The 24,016-nt window shown below is 38.9% G+C and overlaps 1 protein-coding gene across 1 annotated transcript in view; it reads right to left on the reverse strand.

Moving 5' to 3' along the window:
• Positions 1-20,548: 20,548 nt before the first annotated feature.
• PKD1L1 (polycystin 1 like 1, transient receptor potential channel interacting) overlaps positions 20,549-24,016 on the reverse strand; it is a 161,396-nt gene continuing 157,928 nt past the window's right edge. The window contains exons 53-55 of the mRNA XM_036739640.1: positions 22,576-22,806; positions 21,169-21,333; positions 20,549-20,840 (exon numbers count right to left, since the gene is read on the reverse strand). Of these exons, the coding sequence (XP_036595535.1) occupies positions 20,658-20,840; positions 21,169-21,333; positions 22,576-22,806 (579 nt within the window). The 3' untranslated portion in view covers positions 20,549-20,657. The remainder of the gene's footprint in view (positions 20,841-21,168; positions 21,334-22,575; positions 22,807-24,016) is intronic.

The raw sequence follows: 24,016 nt of genomic DNA on the forward strand, positions 1-24,016 counted from the left end.
AATCCTGAAGAATGAATGAATAAAAGAAATAGCATTTATTAAGCACTTACTCTGTGCAAACAAAACAAAACAAAAAAAAAAAACAAAGACAGTCCCTGGTCTCAAGGAATTTAGTCTAATAAAAGGAGGCAATGAATAGGAGATTGGTATCCAGGAAGAAGAACTTAGATTTGGAAAGTTACAAGGATGGTAAGTGGCGAGAGGTAACAAATTGGCACACCCCTGTTCTTTACCCTCACCTTGACTTCCAATCCCTCTACCCTTCAGGTGTTGGGTTTTTTTCCAGTAAACTCTTTTACTTTCTCTATCTCAACCCCTTGGTTCAACTTCACATTGCCCTGCACACTCAAGTCCCTTACCCCCTTGTCCTTTTGCTAACCATGCCTTGCCAAATCCCAGCCTTTTATTATTCCCACCATTTTCCACATGCTACTGAATAGAAATGAAGAAAATCATGAAACTGTGCGACTAGACCCACTACAAATTTATGTTAAATAGTCATAAATGGGCCCTGCTCCCATAAGGCAATCCTTTTATCTCTCCATAATCAGCTCATTATCCCATTCATCACAGAAGCTCTTCTAAATCTTTAATTCCCTCTTCATGTCTTCCATAATCTGCTCTCCCCCATCCTCTCAGCTAAGGACCTCACCTAATATTTCACAAAAACAAAAATGAGACCATTAGCCAAGAGCTCTGCCTTCTTCATGTCTAATTACTCAGACTTCCCCCACTGTCTTCTCCTTCACCTAAGTGTCACACAAAGAGGTAGCTCTTCTGTTGCCAAGTGACACCATCTATATGTTCCCTTGATCCCATTCTATCCTGTTGTCTCTAGCAGATTATTCCCTCTATCCTCCTCCCTCTCTCTCTCATCTTCAGTGACTTCCTATGTGCTGGCTACTTCTCTGCTGCCTACAAATATGCCCAATTAGAATGTGAGCTCCTTGAAAGCTTGGATCATGCATTTGCCTCTCCTTGTAACCCCAGCACTTAGGACAGCACCCAACCTGTAGACACAGTAAATATTTAGTAAATATTTACTGGCCGATTAGCCCTGACCAGGAATAATGGTAGATATGATTTGATATGATTATAGAACTAGAGGGAATGAAGGAAAGCATGGTTGGGGGTTTTCCAAAATAGTGGATCAGGTGAGGCAGTCACCAACCACCACAGCAGGGCCCCAGGGTGGAAGTTCTAGAGAGATCGAAGGAGTAAATCTTTTAGCAGAAAATGTTTGGCAGAATTGAATGTAGCCTAAAACCTCTCATTGCCCAGAGGTATTTAATACTGCATCAGGCGACAGGAAGAGTGGTATGGGGAAGCTTATGCTACTCCTAGTCCCCAGCTTCACCACTTCTGTCTTCTTCAGATAGGATTATAGGTTTAGAAGTGAAAGGGACCTTAGGTATTACTTGGGTCAATGCCCTCATTTTAAAGATGAATGTTTAATAAATAGAGGATGAGGATGAAGATGATGATGATAACGGAGACAAAGTCTTCTGAAATGTAGTGCTAGAATGTATTTGTCCCACTGTCTTTGGTGCACCAATTCACTTCAGTTTAACATGCCTTTATTAAGTGCTTACTATGCCTCAGACACAGTGTTAGGCATCTGATGCTACCAAAAAAGTATTAACCAAAAGATGGAATCCCTGCCCTGGTTGAGCTTCCTTTCTTCTGGAGGGAATAAAAGGAACATAGGTAAATAAATAAATGAGGCAGTTAGGTGGCACAGTGGATAGAGTGTCAGGCCTGAAGTAAGGAAGACTCATCATCTTCCTGAATTCAAATCCAGCCCCAGATACTTACTAGCTGTGTGACTCTGGGCAAGCCACTCGACCCTGTTTGCCTGCATTCCTCATATGTAAAGTGATCTAGAGAAGGAAATGGCACAAACTACTCCAGTATCTTTGCTGAGAAAACCCCAAATGGGGTCACTGAGAGTCAGACATGACCGAACAATGACTGAATAGTAATAAAAGCTAAAGAAACAGAGTAATTTGAGGGGGAAGCATTGTAACTCTAGGAATCAGGAAAGAACCCTTGTAGAAGGTGGCACTTGAGCTGCATTTTGAAGGGAGCCTTATAAGCAGAGGCAAAAGTGAAAAGGAAGAACACTCCAGAACGGAGGATAGTTTTTGCAAAGGCCCAGATCTGGGAAACAGAATGGAGTATACTGGAAGCAGCCATTAGACCAGTTCATTTGGAACATGGAGAATATAGAGAAGGCAGGCAACATATAATTAGTCTGCTAGAAAGGGGGGTTGGAGCCATAAATCCCCTTCAGGGGCCAGGCTTTCTTAAAAATTAACCCAGTCCATGAGTATAGGTCCAGAGTTAAAGATCCCTTTGAGGGGAGGTGGCCAATACTCTAAAACCCTTTGGGTCCAGCGCCATTTTGTGTTGCTATGTATAAATAAAGTTATTTCTCATGACCACAAATGTTAATAAGCATCTGCTAGAGACAGGGTACTGTGCTGGTCTAGGAATACTAAGATTAAAAAAATGGCAAATTCCCTGCTCTCATTTATGCACAATAAGTATAATACAAAGTAGGGAATGATTAGGGGCACTGGACAGATCCACAAAAAAGAGCTCAAGGATAATTTGAAAAGGAAAGAAGTGGGTGGTTTTCTTAATAACTGCTCAAAGTGTGCCAGTTCAGAGAGGTTACATTACTTGACAAAATTCTTCATTTTAGGCTTAAAAACTTTCACCATTGTACCATCTTTGGCATTTTCCTTTTAAAAAAATTATTGCTTTGGATTTTTAAAACATTCAGTAGAATGTGCATGGTACAAGAAAATAGTTCAAGTTTATTTTAAAGTTCATTTTTATTACATTAAAATTCTATACTTTTATGGGAGCAGACAGTTTGAGAATATATAGGTACGATGAGTAAATGGAAAAAACTGTAAAAAAATTATTTGCAATTGTAAGTATGAGAAGGATTGTCAGAAAAAAAAAATTCTCTTGTTTAAACCAATGAGAATGGCTTAAATAAGAGTGAACTCAAGACCAGAGTATTTCAGGGGAAGTCTGCTTGGTTCTCGAGGTTTTCAATTAGAAAACAATCTCAGAGCCGAACTCCTACTTTCAGGACAAAAAGAGGCCAGAGAAACAGCAGGTGCTCAAATACTGAGAAAGGTGAGAGCTATTATTATTGAAATGAAGTCTTACACAGGCGACCACATCAAAGGCACCCACATCAGGTGTGCCTGCTGCATTCAGCATTGTCTTTTGTGCACTGTCAAAAGGGCCATTTCAAAAGCCTGCACTGTAGCAAATACTGGCTCAACAATGAAAACTCGGTTTTAATTTCAAAAAGAAAATCCAAAAGAGAGAAATGTTCAGACATTTCACCAAGTGTGGACTGACTTTGTAGTCTAGAAAGGACATAGTCTTGTCAATTCTGAATTGTGTACTAAATGTTTTAGGGTCCTAGAAATATCATTTTCTGAGTTAGCTCTAGAAGAGAGGTGAGAAGGAAGAGCTTTCAATGCCAGACTACAAATTTTGTATGCTATCCTCTACTGGGGAGTAATTGAAAGGTTTTGAGCAGAGGAGAGACATCCACTAAATGAGATAATATATCTCTCTTTATAGTCTCTTTGTATCTCTTTGTAAAGTTTATACGACCACGAGCATCTTCTGTCTCATGTGCTGCTTTTATACAGATGGATATTAGGAAATTCATTTATTTTTTGAAGAAGACACAAAGGTGGAAAGACTGCTTGTACATTCCTCTATTTGTCTGAATTCTGAAGGCAAGATTCAGAAGCAAAATTGATGCATACAAATACTGCCAACAGGGGCAGCTAGGTGGCACTGTGAATGGATCACTGGCCCTGGAGTCAGGAGGACCTGAGTTCAAATGCCACCTTGGACACTTGACACTTACTAGCTGTGTGACCTTGGGCAAGTCACTTAACCCCAAGTGCCTTGCCTTCCCCTCCTCCAAAAAAAATACTGCCAACATTCATAAATATTTTATAAGAATGACAAAGTAGGCAACTGTGTCTGTAGTTGTTGGTATTTCTATAGTAGCCTTTTCTGAGTATTAGTAACTTGCATGATTTTTTTTCCCATTCCTTTGGTGTTTTTCCTGACATGACGTATCTTATGCTTTCATGAGATATCTTAATGTTTTCAAGGTTATTTTGCCTCCAACTCAGATTTCATCATTTGGGAAAAACTAAATGCTTATTGAAAATTGCCCATTGTCCAGATCATAGCGTGGAAGAAATGTACAAAACCTGTGTGTTGTGAGTTTAGAAGAAAGAGTTCCCCAGAAATAATAGTCTTAGAGGTCAAAGAAATGCAGCCTACAGGGTTTTGTAAATAAACAGGACTCTAAATCTGTCTTCTATTCTGATTGTCTCAAAGGGAGGCCCCCATTATCTTAGACTTCTGGTCCCACCTGGATATTTTGATTAGATTGCCCAGATCTCTAGCCTCACAGAGATGGTTTGATGATATCAGCTACCTGTAAATACTCCCACCCAGAACAGACCCAATCTTGGGAAACACCAAGTTTACCCCAAAGTTAAAATATTCTCCCCCCCCAAATAATCTGACACCTTGTCCCTATTACTCAACCTCCCAAATAAGGAAAGTGGCTAAATAGCCTCCTCACCTGATAAGCTCCTTTTGCCCCAGCTCTGAAGACTGTCAAATTTTTTTATGTGTGAATCAACTGCCTATCAGCTTATCTTCTAGCCTTAACTTTTAATTTATTGATAGTCATACAGACCTACATAGGAGGAATTACTCTCCAGAACAATCTTGACATCTCTGGACTGAGAAATTCCTAAAGAAGAGTATTCTGTTGATTGACCAATCCGCTGAAATAGCACATCAGGACATCTCCCTGGGACAAGTACTGCAAATGAACAATGTGCTGGGCCCCTAATTGAATAAGAGGAATGAGTGCTCTGGATTTCACTGGAGAAACTGAGCAGTGCTTATGATGACACTAAGGTCCCCAGTACAAGGACCCATCATTCAACACAAGTGTGCTACTGATTAATAATGTTGTGTGGTTGAGAATTTTGAAAAATCACAATCTCCAAAGAATTAAAGTCTCAGATAATCCAAAGAGCAATGGATACAAGTAGGAGGCAGCATATTTCTAATGCTAGGAAGTTGAATGTGGGACCTCACTGAGGAAATACATGATTCAAAAGGAAGATGGGCTGGTCATGGAAAGAGAGAAAGGAGAAATACATGTATGATCAGAATGGCTCACTGATACCCTTGGCACATGAAAAATCTCCTTCATCTTAGATCTCTTCATCTTACATTCTTTCAGTGTTCTCAAGTTGATAAAAACCTTCCTCTGTCTATTAGATTCTATTGTTCCCTAATGCATTAGGCCATGGGGAATTAGCTTGTTCCTTACTCCCCCCTGTCACTTCCAATTCTTCCCTGGGTCAATATCACTTTGAAACTTTTGCTCTTTTGAGGTTCACCCCAATCCATCAGTATCACATAGTCCAGATCCTTGTAGCTATAAGATAAATGCTTACAGGTCACTCTCTTCTTTCTCAAGACATAAGAGATAATTTTGGTTAACTATTGGCTCCCATTTAGTTGTTTACGAACCTATTGGCATAATTGTTCAATTACATTACCTTTCAGCAAATATTTATTGAATAAGCACATTCTACAGTAGAAAAAATAAACATAAAAAATCCTTCCTCTTTTCTTTGCTTCAAATCTTGCATTTTCTAAGCCTGAGAAAATACCTTTATAAAGCAAATTAGTCCTTAGTCTAGTCTGGAAGAATCTCTTTATTCAGACTGAAGAAAAATTTCCCATTTAATTGTCACCTAATTCTTTTCAGAATAAAGGAATTATAACTAACAATTCACTAGATAGTTGAAGTTGTATGGTTGTTTTTTTTTTCCTGGACCTCTGATTTCCTTGGTGTCAGGAGCTCCTGGTAAGAAATCCCCAGCCTATATTTTGATGCTTAGAGTTGGAGAATTGTTTAGGTTATTAAGAGATGAGAGCTTAAGTGACTTACCTAGGGTCATATATCCAGTTCTTATCAGAGACAGAACTTAAACCCACGACTTTTTGGTTCCTAGACCAGCTGCAGGGGCATCAGCATATTGGATGGGGTTGGCTGTCAGTTTTATGTGTGTGTTCTACTTGTGAAGAGTTATATCATATTTTTATAATTAAAAATTAATGCATTCCCGCATAAATAAAATTTTACATTATGTAATCATAAGAAAATTGTTTTTATGCTTGTACCAGAAGTAAGGTTCTACATAGAGGATGAAAGAAGAGGGTTATATATTAGCTAGTTATCTTGGGTGAAATATTCTACTTTCACTAGATTACTAGAGCTAATTTTATCAAGAGTTCTAAATTATCAGCTAACTACAAATCTTTTGCCTCCAACTATCTAATATTTGTTTCCATGGTTTTTACATGTTTACATTGTTGAGACATCTTAAATTTCACAAAGATGACTTTGGGATTTTGACAAAGACCTTTTGCTTATAGGTTTCTAAGCCAAATGAGTCACTTTTCATGAGTTTCTAGTTTGTGCGTTGGTGTCTCAGAACCAAGAACATGTTTATAAGGTGTGATTTAAAGCACAAAACAATGCCTTCCCAGTGACAAAGATATCCTTATATCTTGACCTGAGTAACAATTTCATAAAAGTTGGTATGAAACATTTAAGAATAATGGTGATGCTTTAGTTGGTTTTACATCTGCCAAAGGAGCTTGATTCAGAAGTTCAATAAAATATTCCTCATACAATTCATTATGGGCAAACAGTACAACCCAATGGGTATGGTGAACTTAACCTCAGGACCTCGTCTGCTCAGAAAGATTTCCTCTTCTGATTTATCAAGTGTTTCTGAACTATGGCTAAGTAATTTTTGCTCAACTTCATCAACTTTCTGTTTATGAGAGAGGGAGAAGGAAAGAATGAGGGAAGAGGAGGGTGCAAGAGTGGCTTTTCTGGTGTTTGTGGCAGTATAGTAAGCTATCCTAAGATGACCAGCATAGAAAGATAGCTAAGGAAAGTCCTAAGCCATAGACTCCCACAGCCCAGAATTGAGAACTGGAGAGGCAGATTTTAGAGAGCACTGAAGGCCAACAACAAGCAGAAGAAAGTTAGGCAGTAGGGAAGTAAAAAGAGTAGGTATAAATGTCCTGTGATTGGTACTAAGGAGCAAGATTAACTTTAAGAATCTTCATAATTTTTGAAAATATACATTTTCACCTACCATTATAATACCTCTTTCTCTCCTATCATGTATTCTCTTATCATATTTCATAGTAAACCATTAATAATCTGTTATCAGGGAACAGAAAATGAGTGGGAATAGAGGACACCCCTACAGCGGTCCTCATGAGGACTTTCATGAGACTTCATGAGATCTGGGGTTTACAGAATCTAAGAAAACTAAGGGGTAGCTATGAAACCTAAAGGATCCAGAAAACTGATATCTAGTGTGTGGGTGGGGTATAACATGGTATAGAAGGCCTGTTTCCCTTAATGGTGCTGCACTCCCCATATCTTATCACTTACCCAAACCAGTTGATTCTTCTTTCTAAAAGGCTCTTGAATAGTTCTTGTAACTGACATTTTCATAGTAATTTAAGGTTTACTAAGCATTTTGCACTCATTTTTAAATTTATGTGACCAAAGGTCTTATTGTCCCATGCTTAGATGAATATAAAAGCTTTCTTCCTAGACTCCCTTTTCTCCCTCTACTCTGGCCAGACTGATTACTGTTCTTAAAAGATAACTATTATCATTTCACTACTCTGTTTACTTACAGTCTTGGACACTGTTAATCAGCCTCTTCTGGATATTCTGTCTTCCTTTTTTGTGATATCCCTCTTTCCTCATTCTCATCCCACTTGTCTGGCCATTCTTTCTCAGTCTTCTTTGCTGGATTGTCATCCAGGTCACACTAGCTACTCAGAGGTACCCCCAAAGCTCTCTCCTAGGCCTCTTCTATTTTCTCTCCAGATTATGTTACTTTGTAATGTCGTCAGCTCGACAGGTTCGATAATCTTGTCTGTGTAGATAATTCCAAGATCTATATATTCAGCTCTAATCTCTCTCCTGAGTTCCAGGTCTATATCACCAACTACCTCTTGGACATCTTGAATTTGATGTCCTATAGTCACCTCAACTTCAACCACTCCAAAATGGAACTCAATAGCTTTCCCTTCAAATTCCCCTCACTTCCCAATTTCCCTATTGTTGTCAATGGCACCACCATTTTTCCAGTCACCCAGGCTCAAAACCTTGATGTCAATCCTCCTGTACTCACCTTACCTATGCAATCTATTGTCAGCTTTTGTCATTTTTACCTACATAACATCTCTTAGATACATTTTCCATTCTCTACTCACACAGACATTATCCTGGCACAAGCCCTGATCACCTCTCACCTAGAATATCACATTAATCTTCTAATTGGTTTCCCTGTTACTCCAACCCACTTTCCAGTCAGCTGTCAAAGAGATCTTCCTAAAGTTCATCTTACTATGTCATCTTCCCCATTCACAACCCATTCAATAAACTCCCTCCTTACCTCTGATTCCTAGCTTCCTTGTCTTCCTTCAGTCCTCAGCTGCAGGAGGTTTTTCCATATGAAGAAGAATATGAAAATTGGTTTGTCAATCAATCAATGAGCATTTATTAAGCACCAGATACTATGTGCCAGATACTACGTTAGGAAATAAGATATACCAAGACAAAATTCAAACAGCCCTTGCGCTCAAGGAGCTTACATTGTATTGGGGAACATATACATAGAGAGGTAAATATGAAATAGATACAAAGTATCCTTGGTGGAGAAGACACTGACATCTATAAGGACCAGGAAGGGCCTCAGGCAGAAGGTAACACCTGAGACTTAAAGGAAACCTAGGATTCTAAGAAACTGAAGTGAGGAGGGAGTGCGTCCCAGGAGTGGAAGACACTAGTGACTCATTTTGACCTTGCAACAAACTTCTAAGTGCAAAAGCAGACAAGTGTAGAGTGTGTGAAGGCCAGTTTGAACCGTAAGTGCATGAAGAGGGCTTAATGTAAAATAAAATGAGAAAAGTGAGTTGATTGGAAAAAAACTTCATGAAGGAAGTAACACTTGGATTGGGCATTTGAATGCTTTAGTGAGGAGATCATGAATGAGAAGGGATTTTAGGAAGGGTTTTTAGTCAAGATTTAAAGACAAGAAAATGCCAGGCATTTGGGGAATAAGAAGTCATCTAATGTTACTAGACTGTAAGAGAGAGGTGGAGTATCAGGCCAGAAAGGTATTGGGTCATATTTTAGAGGGCACTAATAGTTAGGCACTTTAGCCTAGTAGTCAGGGCTGCCTTCTAACAACATAGCCAGGTTCATTTATTCACAGCAAAACTGGTATGGTGGGAACTTCAATGTCTCATCCTATACATACCTGACCAAAAGTCCTCTCTACAACAACCCCAACAAATGGCCATCCAGTGAAAATATAAAGATCTTTAGAGAGGGAAAGATCAATGACTCCGAACACAAATCTACTTCCCTTTTGAATCGTTATTCAGTTTTTTCTTTAAATCAAACTTCAATCAGTCTCTTTAATTTCTTCCCATTTGCTTACACTTTCAAACTTCTCTCTTACAATTCCCCAATATGAACCACTTTTCTAATAAGACTAGTCACCCTGTGTCCCTCCACTATCAATTATGTTCTTTCTTTCTTTGGTTCCTTTGCTTATCTAGTTTTCTCCCCTTCTTTCCACCAATCTAAATCTAACACTTCCTTCAAGACCTTGCTGAAAAAAAAAATCTTCTCATAAAATCTTTCTTTATGGATTCCATCTCACAATGTCCTTTTCCTTCTCTGAATCTACATATTCTACAGACTATATCTTATAATCACACACTTGATTCTATGTCCTATATTATTTCCTCATTTCCTATATCTAGCTTTTTATCCCTTAACTATATAAGTTAATCAATCCAGTGATTAATACCTTCTGCCCCCTTTTATATTCTCAAGGGTGGTAGATAATAGGTACCTAACAAAAACTGGTTGATTAGTTGAAATATTGTATTAAATAATATTGAATAGAAATCCTGGATTTAACGAATCTGATAGATTTATAAAATCCATTTTAGAAGATAGATTAAAAAAAGAAATAGACTCAAGCCAACTGACCAAACTCCCTTTAGACAGTGAATCACTGTGTTTAGTAAAAAGAGCTAGTAAACAGTAAGAATTATGGAAAGGATGAATCAGAGGTTCACCTGGGGTAAAGAGTTTTAGCTAAGAAAAAAAATCACCCTTCTGGTTTCTAAGTTTTGCTCCTGTTCCAGAATCTTTCATAGCTAACAGGCTCTGAAGGGCACAGGCATGTTGGGGAACTGAGGAGGTGGGATTTTGAGATTGGCAGATTCAAAACATTTTATTTAAATGAGTCATTTTTAAAATACAGAGAACAATATCGTGTGAAGGTAATGCTGCTACTAGCTTTAGGCAGCTCCCCGCCCCCCACCTTTTGTTTAATGAAGAAAAAAATAAGGTACAAACATCTTCATGACTGAGGGTTAAATTTTAAGAAAATGAATCATGCTGAAGTTAGGAAATCCACATGGATTGGCTTCTTTGATTCATATTACTTGTAAGAGAGTTAGATAATGCTACCTGTTTGAAAATGACTGAATTGGCTCCCATTTTGTAAAAAATCTGTCCAGGAAAGTTTGAATAGATGTCTCTGTACTGATTTTCCCATCTCCCACTCAAGTCCTACACTAAGGCCTCATCATGGCCTGGAGGTGACCCATTTTCAAAGGCTATGCCAACAAGTTACAAGCTTTGACAGGTTCTACCAGGTTGGAGATGTTTAGAGTAGAGGCCAGGAGATGTCCTCTGAGAAGGAGTTAGCTAAGTTTACAGAAGTTTATCTCTAGGAGATTGGACAGAGGGTGATTAAATTTCTTTTAACACAGCAACTGCTGCAGAAAGTTTAAGGGTCAAAAGTTAATGTTGTACTTATAAAGGAGGCATCTACACTGATGAAATTTTAAGAATAATCTATTTAAGTGTGAAGAAGTTCTCCTTTAGAAAGAAGAATTTGAAATCATTCCATTGGCCTCATATAAGCATTCAAACTTGGGATCAACCTTTCCAAAGCTGTCATTTCAACATCTAAATACTTTAAAACTGCAGATGGATCATAGGATCACAGATATAGAGGCCATCTAGCCCAACCAACTTGCTTCCTAATTGAAGAAATTGAAGCCTAGGGAGGTTAAGTTGATTTGCCCTAAGGTCATACAAGAAGAATCAGATGCAGGACTTGAACCCAGGTCCCCTGGTTGTGTAGTTTTGGAGGGCAGGAGATTCTTTGATTTCCTTCCCTGCCTGCCACAACATTATCAATACCTTTGAAGGGAAAAAGAAGTAACACGAAACTTGAGCAGTATGTGTAACAAAGGGTCAGGACAGGGGCATTTCTTTGCCTTGCTGATGGTGGGGGGTGATTATGGGTTGATTGTGTAAATATGGCCTTAGAACTTTTTTCTTTAATGTCACTTGGAAGCCATCTCACTTTCCACCATCCTGGAGCCTTCACTAATGAGAACCAACACCATCAGACAATACTAACAAATCCATCAAATCTTTAGGTAAACAACAGCAAGCGTTTATTGAGCATTTATTGATACTGTGTACAGCATAGCATGAGGGACAGAGTGCTGGCCTTGAAACCAGGAAAACATGGGTTCAATTCCCATCTCCAATACAGACTTTCTGTATGACCCCAAGCAAGTCTTTCAACTGCTCAGTCCTTTAGGCAACTCTAAGTTGCAGAGAAGGTGCTGATCTGCATTAGTACACCAAGCTTCCTCACTTCCTCCCTATGTTAATGACATCACTGGTCCTACTATGTGCAAGGCTTTTTGATAAGGATATAAGTATAGATAAGCACTGACCCTACTATTAACTTGATACTCTATAGCAATCAAAAGACAGGGAAACAACAATACAAGGTGAAATTGCAGAAATAGACTATTAGCTTCATTATGTAAGCTTAGAACTTTATTATCAGTCTTACATTGGCCACAGCAGTGACAATGATGCACTCCATGACTTTAGCTAGCTGACAAATGAAGTATTAGCTAAGACTGAAGAGAAAGTATGACATCAGAGTGTCAGGCTGGGAGTCAGTAAGATCTGATACTAATTGCATAACCTTGAGTAAGTCAATTAACCACCATTAGCCTCATTTTCCTCATCTATAGAAAGAGAATGATTATAATGGTACTAATCTTATAGAGACCTGTCATGAGAATCAAGAGGCACGTATGTAAAGAACTGTCTTAAAAAGCTATATAAACACGAGTTATTGTTACTATGAAAGTAGACATAAAGTTTAGAATTCCTGCTTCTTTTTGATGAAAAGAGTCTTTATTTGTAGTCTACCCAGGGGTGGGGGGACCTGTGAACTCAAGGCCACATGGTCCTTGGGTACAGCCTTTTGACTGAGTCCAAGTTTTGTAGAACAAATCCTTTTATTGTTCTGTGGAGCTTGAATTCAGTCAAAGGGCCACCCTTGAAGACCTAGAGGGTCACATGTGGCCCCAAGGCTGCAGGTTCCCTAACCTTGACTATCTATCTCCCTGGCTTTCTCCTTTTAACCTCCCCACAGATCCCCACACAATTAAGGAGAAATTCTTTTATCCTGCATATGCATTAAGCCTTAAAATTACAGCCCCACATTTTGCTCTGAAGTCTATTTCCTCTAGATCCCAAATTCCTCTCAATCCAACAAACATTTATTACACATCTATTCAGCAGAAGGCACTAGACTAGTCAATGGGAGCACATAATCAAAAAACAAGGTCTCTGGTCTCAAGGTGCTTACTTCTAATGGGAGATACCACATGTTGAGGTAGGAGAGGAAACTAAATGACCAGGAAAGGCTTCCCACAGGTAGTTGTAGCACACCATGTGAGTTTTGAAGGAAGTTAAGGATTCTAAAAGGCAGAAGTGAGGAGGAAAGCTCACTGAAGGCAAGGGGGATAACCTCCCAAGGGAGTTTATGGGTGGGGGTCAGTAGGTAGATCAGTTGTCTGATCAGTTTGCCTAGGATAGACAGTAATGGGAGATTAAACTGGAAAGGTAGATTGGAAGCAGATTATGAAGGATTTTTAAATGATACACTAGGTAGTTTGTATCTTATCCTAGAGGCAATAGAGATTCAATGAAGTTTGTTTTTTTAATAAAAGGGAAATATGGTCAGACCCGTGTTTTAGAAATCTTAATTTTGTAAATCTGCAGAAAGAATGAATTGGAGAGGGGGAAGACTGAGTGGGAAGATGTAACAGAGATACATTCAACAAGACTTTGGAATTAGTTGGATACAGGAGATGAGAAAAAGGAAAGAGTTGAGGATGACTTTAAGGTTACCAAACTGGGGCAGTAGAAGTATGATAGTCCATCAGTAATTATAGGAAAGTCTGGAGAAAGAGAGGGTTTAGCTGAGGAAGGAATAATGACTTTCATTTTGAAGATGTGGAGTTTCTCTCTTCTATACTTTAGGTGTTTCTTCTTGCTACCATTTTTGCAAGGTCTCTCTCATCTCCATCACTGACTTCCCTTCTTTTCTTTTTACTGTGTCAGTTTACCCTAGGCCCAGATAATCAGTAACCTCATTTTTTACCAAGTAAAAGTCATCGGGGGAATGGAGAATCAGGCCTTAGAACTATATTATTTTTCTATAATGTGTTTTTATTTATTTTGTTAAATATTTTTCAATTACATATAAAAGAATTTCAAATATCCATTTTAAAAAATTTGAATTCCGAATTCTCTCCCTCTCTCCCCTTACCCCTTCTTGAAGAGGCAAGCAATTTGATATAGATTATACATGTGCAATTATCCAAAACATATTTCTATGTTAGCCTTGTTGCAAAAGAAAACACAGACAAAAAACCCAAGAAAAATAAAGTAAAAAAGTATCCTTTGATCTGCATACAGACTCCATCAGTTCTTTCTCTGGAGGTGTATAGCATTTTTCATCATAAGTTCTTCAGAATTGTCTTGGATCGTTGTATTGTTGAACCCTAAGCTAAGTCATTCACACTTGATCATCGTACAATATTGCTGTCACTGTGTACAAAGTTCTCCTGATTCTGGTCACTTTACTTTGCATCAACTCATGTAAATCTTTCCAGGTTATTCTGAAAGCATCCTGCTCATCATTCTTATAGCACAATAGTACTCCATCACAATGCTATGCCATAAATTGTTCAGCCATTCCCCAATTGATGGGCATCTGCTCAATTTCCAATTCTTTGCCACCACAAAAAGAGCTGCTATAGATATATTTGTACATATAGGTCCTTTTTCTTTTTAAAAAATCTCTTTGAGATATAGGCCTAGTAGTGGTATTACTGGATCCAAAGGTATGCACAGTTTTATAGCCCTTCGACATAAGTTGTTAGATTTTGCATCCATAGTAGCAATTTAGACTTGAAGATCTTTCCCACCCATTAATAGGACATGTGACCTGCTTATGGTCACAAGAAGCCTAAGTCACATGCGGTAGGAGGAGCTCCCTAACAGGAAAAGGAAGTTATGTCACAGAAAATGCTGAGAGAGAGAGAGAGCAATTATGGCTGCTAATGGCTGCCCTCATGATGGTTAGAAATGAACAGACTGACTTAGCTGTACTGTGAATTTGTTTTGGGGAAGACCCCAGCAGCGGTCAGAGAGGTTTTGGAATGGGGAGCCTCAATGTTGTGATATCATGTTTTAAGTTCCTTGCTGTTATGATAAAGTGGGTTAACTGGCTGTGGGAGCTGAACTTTTGGTTATAGGATATGGTTCTCTGGTGTCTGAATAAATGTTACACTTCTACCTTCTATATGGAGAGTCTCTCATACTTTGCGATACGGAACTACAGTCATATTCACAATTATTATTGATGTTGCGTTTATTGCCTTACTGATACAGCATCCTGATCTCATGTATATATATATATGTGTGTATGTGTGTGTGTGTGTGTGTATGTGTAGATCCAGTTCCATATTACCATACATATAGGTATATGTATGTATTTGTATATATACATATGTGTGTAGAGAGAGAGAGAGAGAGGAAAAGAGAGAGAAAGAGAGAGAGAGAGTGTCATGCCTGGAGTCAAGAAGGCATGAATTCAAATCCAGCCCCAGACACTTATTAGCTGTGTGACTTTGGGCAAATTCCTCTTTTTTAAAATGAGCTGGTCTCAGTTCCTCATCTTTAAAATGAGATGGAATACATATGTGTGTATGTACATGTGTGCTTTTGTGTGTGTGTGTGTGTGTGTGTGTGCGCGCGTGTGTAAATAACTTGGGATTTGAGAGTATATGAGATCATTTATGGAGAAAATATTGAAAGAAAAGCTGACTATGGACCAAACCTTGGGAGATATTCCATTTTAAGAGACAAGAAAAAGACAAAAAGTTTGCAAAATAAAAGTAGAACAAAAAGACTGTGGTATCACAGGTACTAAAGCAAGAAGTGGGGTCAACAGTGTCAAGGGAGCTCAAGGATAATGGGGAAAAGCCACACAATTTTATTATTAAGAGGTCATTGGTTATTATTATTTTTGTTTTTTCATATTTTATTATTTAATATTTTAGTTTTCTTTTTTAGAAAAATTTTAACTTTTTTTTGCAGAGGGGAAGGCAGGGCAATTGGGGTTAAGTGACTTGCCCAAGGTCAAACAGATAGTAAGTGTGTCAAGTGTCTGAGGCCGGATTTGAACTCAGGTCTTCTTGACTCCAGGGCCGGTGCTCTACTCACTGCGCCACCTAGTTGCCCCATATTTTAGTTTTCAACATTGATTTCCACAAGATTTTGAGTTACAAATTTTCTCCCTATTTCTACCCTCCCCTCCAACTCCAAGATGGCATATATTCTGATTGCCCCATTACCCAGCCAGCCCTCCCTTCTGTCACCCCACTCCCCCCACCTTCTCCTTCCCCCTAACTTTCTTGTAGGGCAGGATAGATTTCTATGCCCCATTCCCTATATATCTTATTTCCCAGTTGCATGCAAAAAACAATTTTTTTGAGCATCTGCTTTTAAAACTTTGAGTTCCAAATTCTCTACCCTCTTCCCTTCCCACCCACCCTTCCTAAGAAGGCAAGCAATTCAACATAGGCCATACATGTATTATTATGCAAAACATTTCCACAATAATCATGTTGTAAAAGATTAACTATATTTCCCTCCATCCTATCCTGTCCCCCTTCTCCCTTGATCCTGTCCCTTTTCAAAGGTGTTTGCTTTTGATTACCTCCTCCCCTATCTGCCCTCCCTTCTACCATCCCCCCTTTTTTATCCCCTCCCCCCTACTTTTCTGTGGGGTAAGATACCCAATTGAGTATGTGTTATTCCCTCCTCAGGTCAAATCTGATGAGAGGAAGACTCACTCATTCCCCCCTCACCTGCCCCCTTTTCCCTTCCTATAGAATTGCTTTTTCTTGCCACTTTTATGTGAGATAATTTACTCCATTCTATCTCTCCTTTTCTCCCTCTCTCAATATATTCCTCTACCACCCTTTAATTTAATTTTTTTTAGATATCATCCCTTCATATTCAACTCACCCTGTGCCCTCAACTACCCTAATACTGAGAAAGGTCTCATGAATTACACACATCATCTTTCTATGTAGGAATGTAAACAAAACTGTTCAACTTCAGTAAGTCCCTTATGGTTTCTCTTTCTTGATTACCTTTTCATGCTTCTCTTGATTCTTGTATTTGAAAGTCAAATTTTCTATTCAGCTCTGGTCTTTTCATTGAGAAAGCTTCAAAGTCCTCTATTTTACTGAAAATCCGTATTTTCCCTTAGAGCATTATACTCAGTTTTGCTGGGCAGGTGATTCTTGGTTTTAATTCTAGCTCTGTTGACCTCTGGAATATCATATCCATAGCCCTTTGATCCCTTAATGTAGAAGCTGCTAGATCTTAGATTATCCTGATTATGTTTCCACAATATTCAAATTGTTTCTTTCTAGCTGCTTGCAGTATTTTCTCCTTGACCTGGAAACTCTGGAATTTGGCAACAATATTCCTAGGAGTTTTCTTTTTGGGATCAGTGGATTCTTTCAATTTCTATTTTACCCTGTGGCTCTAGAATATCAGGGCAGTTCTCCTTGGCAATTTCTTGAAAGATGATGTGTAGGCTCTTTTTTTTTTATCATGGCTTTCAGGTAGTCCAATAAATTTTAAATTATCTCTCCTGGATCTATTCTGCAGGTCAGTGGTTTTTCCAATGAAATATTTCACATTGTCTTCCATTTTTTCATTCCTTCGGTTCTGTTTTATAATATTTTGATTTCTCATAAAGTCACTAGCTTCCACTTGCTCCAATCTAATTTTTAAGGTGGTAGTTTCTTCAGTGGTCTTTTGGCCCTCCTTTTCCATTTGGCTAATTCTGCCTTTCAAGGCATTCTTCTCCTCATTGGCTTTTTGGAGCTCTTTTGCCATTTGAGTTAGTCTATTTTTAAGGTGTTGTTTTCTTCAGTATTTTGTTGGATCTCCTTTAGCAAGTCATTGACTTGTTTTTCATGGTTATCTTGCATCGCTCTCATTTCTCTTCCCAATTTTTCCTCTACTTCTCTAACTTGCTTTTCCAAATCCTTTTTGAGCTCTTCCATGGCCTGAGACCAATTCATATTTTTCTTGGAAGCTTTTGATGCAGGCTCTTTGACTTTATTGACTTCTTCTAGCTGTATGTTTTCTGGCTGTATGTTTTGATCTTCTTTGTCACCAAAAAAAAAATTTCCGTAGCCTGAGTCATTTTTTGCTGCCTGTTCATGTTCCCAGCCAACTACTTGACCTTTCAGCTTTTTGTCAGGGTCTGACTGCTTATAGAGTAGAGAGTACTTTGTCCCAAGCTTTAGGGGCTGCACTGCTGTTTTCAGAGCTACTTCTACTCCACCATCACCTCAGGCTCTGTCACAGTAGTGCTCCTCTTCCCCCAAGAACCGCAACCCAGATCCAAGCAAGGCACAGCAAGAGAAACTGCCTCTGAGCCAGCAAAGCACTCCTTGCACTCCTGCTCCAATCTGCCGCTTGATTCCTCCCACTGTGTGAGCCAGGAATTCTGGAAGCAGCTGATGCTGGAGCTCTGGAAGCAGCTCCAGGAGCTTCCTGCTACTGCCACTGCCACTGCCTCATCACCTCTGCCACCCCCAGGCCTGGGTCCAGACTGCTCTCACCCTAATCCAGCAGTTTTCCCACTAACCTGCTCCATGGTCTTTAGCATTTGTGGGTTGAGAAGTCTGGTAACTGCCACAGCTTAATGATTCATGGCCCTCAGTTCTGCCCCGCCCGACTCCTGGTCTGGTTGGTCCTGGCATGGCCCACACTGGGCTGTGCTCCGCTCCCAGCACAGTGTGATAGACCCTTCCCAGCGACCATCCAGGCTGTCCTGGGCTAGAGACCTGCTTCCCTCTGCTATTTCATGGGTTCCGCAGGTCTAGAATTTGTTCAGAGACATTTTTTTTACAGTTGTTTGGAGGGATTAGTGGGAGAGCTTAAGCAAGTCCCTGCTTTCCAGCTGCCTTCTTGGCTCCACCCCATCATTCATCATTATTAATCTGGGAGAGAGCAGTTTCAGCAGAGTGGTGAGGACAGAAACTAGATTATAAGTGTTTGAAGAATGTGGATGCTGCAAATATATACTATTCACATTTGTACACTAAGGGTAAGAAGCAAATAGAAAGGGAGAGATCAAAGAAATAAAGTCACAGAGGATACAGGAAGGGATGGAAACAATAGCAGAGGCAGAGGAATTAGCCCTGTCAGGGAGAATGACCATCCTCTCACTCTGAGACCAAAGGGAAGAAGCAGCTGGAAGAGGACATCAGTGTGGAGCAGTGACAATGTTTCTGACAGCCTCAAGATCCCAGTGAAAGAGTAGATGAAATTATTTGTTAGGAGTACGGGAGTGAGGTTAACAAGGGTTTTAGCAGAAAGATGTGAATTGCCCAAATGGAGAAAGGGTCAATAAGAGGTGAATGAAAGAATTGGTGAGCAGAGGAGAGACTCTCCTGAAGCTAAGAACAATGGACTATAGTTGTTAAGTAGCTAGTTTTCAATAAGCAAAACAACTAAATGGGAATTATCAAAAGTGAAGACTACTGGCCCTGGAAATACAACCCGAAGTCCTTGATGGCAGGTCGTGAGTGTTGTCTTCATGTATAATGGAGAACATAGGAATGGAGTTCCTGCTTTGACACTTAATGACTGGATTATCAAGGTCGAGTCATTTTACTTCTCTACATCTCCATTCTTTCATCTATAGAATGAAGATACTGACACGTGTACTGTTTTCTTCAATAGGTTGTTTCTGAGAAAAGCACTTTGTAAATCTCAGAGTGCTTTACAAATGTCTGACCAAATTTACCAAAGTCTGGGTCTCCCACTGTGTAGCCACAGCTGAATGAGGAGGTAGCTTGCCTAGCACCATAAGATAATACCGTCTCAGGCTAATTTCTAGTAGAGAAAAGTTACTGCCAGTTGCCACTGCTTTGTGTTTCTGTTGTCATGGACTCCTCCTGACTTTGCTCCATGCACATCTTTCTCTAGTTTGGATTTTCTGTTCTTGGTTTCAGTATGCAGCTTTTTGCCTGGCCCTCTGGACAGCTTGTCTTTGGGGACTTCTAGTTTGACTTCAGTCTGGCTTACTGTTTCCTTGCTCAGATCTGTTTGAACCGCAATGGTCTTCCCCTTCCCCAATCTCTAGTATGACAACTACTGTGGCCGGTTAATTGCTGCTAATCTCCAACAGGAGTAACTCCCCTGCAGCAACCTCCAGCCATTCCCTTTGACCTTTCCAATTCCTGGCACAACTGCAGTCTGTGTTCTGCTGAGGAAAAAGAATTCTTCTAGGCCCAAGAGTTCTTACCTTTTTGTGTGTCATGGACCCCTTTTGGCAGTCTGTTGAAACCCTTATCAGAATAGTTTTTAAATGCATAAAATAATACATGGGATTACAAAGAAAATCAGTTATATTGAAATGTAATTATAAAGAAAGTGAAATCATAGGCTACAGATTAAGAACACCTAGGATATAGCAGAAAAAATGAGGTATATAGAATTGGTAGGTACTACTATCTCCATACTTTCATTCACCAGTGCCCTCTTTTACCAATCAGAGACCAGGAAAAACTGGCTAACCCACCTCTAAATCTCTGAAATATACTGGGAAGAACAGTTCTTCACAGGAAACAACACAATGTACACACATGCAAATGACGTAAATATTGTTGGTATGAGGATATTCAATTTAATTCCATTTAATTCAACACATTTATTAAACTAGGGCCTTTGAATTACAAAGACAAACACATAAATGCAGTCCCTGCTGTCAAAGAGCTTATAATCTATTCCTGGGAATAAGCAATGTAAAATTTTGATTGATGAAAATGTTCTAAATTTCTGGAGGAGCCAAAGCTTATTATGAATTTTGTATTTACATTAATGCCTTTCATACCAAGGGGTCATATGATTTAGAAAGCTAATGATTTCCCACCAACCCAATAACCGCAAAGAAAAATGACCATCATCACCATAGTCTACTACCAAGGATCTAAAGAGCTGGATGATTTTGCATACGGCAAAGCTATATGTTGCTTTCCGTAGAAGGTGAATTGAGGTTGTCAGCTAAGGTCTCGTCCTTTTGCTCTACCTCTGCTTCATCACTGGGTGATTTTGCTAGAGGAGAGCAATGAAGGCTGTAGTATAATCCATCAACTCTCAACAGCAGTTCATCCAACAGACTTTCAAATTCATCCAGATAGAAATTCTGAAGGGAAGAGAAGAACAGCAAATGTATCAAAGGATATGTGTGCTTTTTCTTCTTCTCCAATAGGGCTATGACAGTCTCTGTAACTTTGAATGTGAATTGATAACCCTATGAGCTACACTTTCAAACTTCACTTAAAGGTTGTATGGTTTTTTAAAACAGATTACTGCAACTTTACTCTTCATGGATAGGATGTGGTGCAGAGCTAAAGCCTTCCTTTAATTGAAAAAAAGAAAAAAAAGTGGAGTTCCTTTTCTGTTGGGTCATACAAACTCAGCCAAAACCATTACTGTAACCCAATCTGTAGTCTAAAAACCCAATAGCTTACTCTGTCCTTCACAGTCTCTTCCACTGCTAACATCGGTCTTTGTATTCCCAGAAAGGAGAGCACCTTCTCCCAAGTATGGTCAGTGACATCTTTGAATCTCACCAGACGCTGACTTCGAAAAGATCTCTTTGCATCTTGCATAAAAGAAATGAGGACTCCTCTCAACTGGAAAAGACAAAAGATCACTGCAGTATAAAATTAATCAAAGCAAGCTCTTAGGACACTGTTAAATAAAAATGCATTTCTAACCAGAATCTTCTATAAGCTTACAACTTAAATCTGGATTTCAACGAACATGATTTGGTATAGATGGCCAGACCTGGACTCTAGGCCTCCCCTTTATATACACTACTTGTGTGGTGATAGGCAAGTCACTGGATGTTCTCTGATTATAAGTTACAGATGAGTTATTAATGGAGGGAGTTTATACACCAGGATTTCCCTACACTGATATAATCACAGGTCCAGGCTAAAAACAAAACAAACAGAGCACAGAAGAGATTACAATGGGTTTTTGTTTGTTTGCTTGTTTACTCTTCCTTTAATAAGCCTACAGACTGATAGAAAACTTGATGGAATTTCCTGTATCTGAAATGCAAGTTTCCCTACAAGTTAGTTTAAAATAAAAACTGTATGGAGCAGGTTAGTTTTTAAAATATGGACTATGTTTCAGTGTGAATGGACATTCACTGTGGAGTGCTCAGTTACATTGGCTACATCAGACTCATGACATTGAATCTTAAGGCAGAAGAAAATATCTCTCTATTTTCAAAGAAGCTTTTTTCCCTCTTTAATCTGTGCTTTAAAAATTCTATTTATGGTTGTTGTCAATATTTATCATAGGATAATAATAGAACCTTAGGTCTGGGAGGAGCCTTAGACAGTATCTCATACAGTTTCCTTGTTTTATAAACAATTAACTGAGACCAAGTGAAATCAAGTAACTCGTCCACAGTTAAACAGTTAGTTGGTAACAGGTTTGGGCCTAGAACCCTGTTCCTCTGAGAGTTATCATATTACCTGATATTAGATGGTATCACCATCATATAGAAAAATGCTTCTGTATTAACTACTCCATATCTCTATGGCTACTGGTAATTACACTCTGTAATATGATAATAAGCCACAAATGAAATCCCATTGCAATATAAGCTTTTATATGACAAGATGTCCAAGTCTTAGCCAGCAGTCCACTCATTTCAAATAACACCTCACATAACAAAATGCTAGTACATAAAGAGAACACAGTGTTGATGGGAAATCACTGGAAGGGAATTTGACCTGCACAGTGTAGAAAAACACAATGAGAACCAACAAGTATTTCATATGAAGTTGGTCCCTAGATATTAATTTAAACCTTCTTCTTAATAGTAAGGTCTCAGCTATGTATTACATTACAATACTTACAATTCCAGACCACAAAATGATCACTGCTATGAAAAGGGTCCCATAATAATAAACTGTGGTATACTGATTAGACTTGTAAAGACTAAGGAATGTTCCCTTCTCTTTGGTTCCCAGAAAACACAGCAATAGCATTTGGAAGGAGTCTGCAAAGCTTCTAAATGGAAAGGCATGAGTTGAGAACAGAAATCGCCCAAGGTATGAGTAGGCCGCTGCAAACAGGACACCAGCCAGCTGCAAGAAAAGAAAGAATCCTTAGCAGAAAACAAACTTTACAAAAAACTACACTGTGATAGCAACAGAATATATGTTTGGGTACAGTAACACTCATTTTTTAAAAATATGGCCGCAGGGGGTGGGGGAGGGAAGAAAGTAAATGTTATAGAATAAAATACCTTGAGAGGAGACTAAACCCCTTAAGGGATATGCATGTTGATCACTTTTAAGTTAAATTTAATTCCAGATTAGGTTTAGTTATGGTGCCTGGAACAGAGAGACTTCTTAGACTGGAGTTTAAGAGGCCAGATCAAAGGCTCAGTATATTTGTTTATTCAACCCACTGTAGCAAGCATTTAAAGCAACAAGTATTTTCTGAATGCCTTCAGGGCGGATGGGACCATATCTAGGCAAGCATCTCAGGGAACATTTCTTGAAGTACTTACTAGACTGAGCCCAGCACTTGGCCTCTGAATACAAGATAACCTCCAAATGACTTAGAGGCCCAATCTCATTTGTTCTATAATTGTATACTGTGTCTTATGGGGATATTTTTTGGTTACTTCTAACATTTTTTCTGTCCATAACTACTGGTTGTACTTTTTTCTTATTAAAGAGAACCAGTGATTTTTATATTCATGTGGATATATATAGTTATATTAATATTTATATAAAACCCATATATTTTATGTTATTTCCCTAAAATTATATATGATATATATATGGGTAATATGGCATAATGAACAGGAAGTTAGCCTCAAAGTCAGAAAGACCTGGGTTCAAGTCCCATCTCTGACACACACTGGCTATGTGACCTTAAGCAAGCCAGTTAAGTTTTCAGTACCCCCTCAGCAACCTGCTAAAACTATAAATTGCTGAGCAGATGCTGATCTGCTTTGGCAGAGACAGGTCCTCATGGGGAATTTCTTGTATCAATGAAATCAGAGGTGAGGGGCGAGGGAATAAATAATAGTAACATTAACAATAACAATTAGCATTTATATAGTGCTTTAAAGTTTACAAAATCCTTTACAAATATTTATCTTCACAACAACCCTGGGAGGTAGGTACTCTCATTATCCCCATTTCACAGATAGGCAAATAGGTTAAGTGATGTGTTGAGTTTCATACAGCCTGGAAATGTCGGTAGTCAAATTTGAGCTCAGGTCTTCCTGACTTCAGATCCAGAACTTTACCCAATGTGCCATTTAGCTGCTCTCTCTCAATC

The sequence above is a fragment of the Trichosurus vulpecula genome, chromosome 9 (assembly GCF_011100635.1).
Source record: "Trichosurus vulpecula isolate mTriVul1 chromosome 9, mTriVul1.pri, whole genome shotgun sequence".
NCBI classification, from domain to species: domain Eukaryota; kingdom Metazoa; phylum Chordata; class Mammalia; order Diprotodontia; family Phalangeridae; genus Trichosurus; species Trichosurus vulpecula.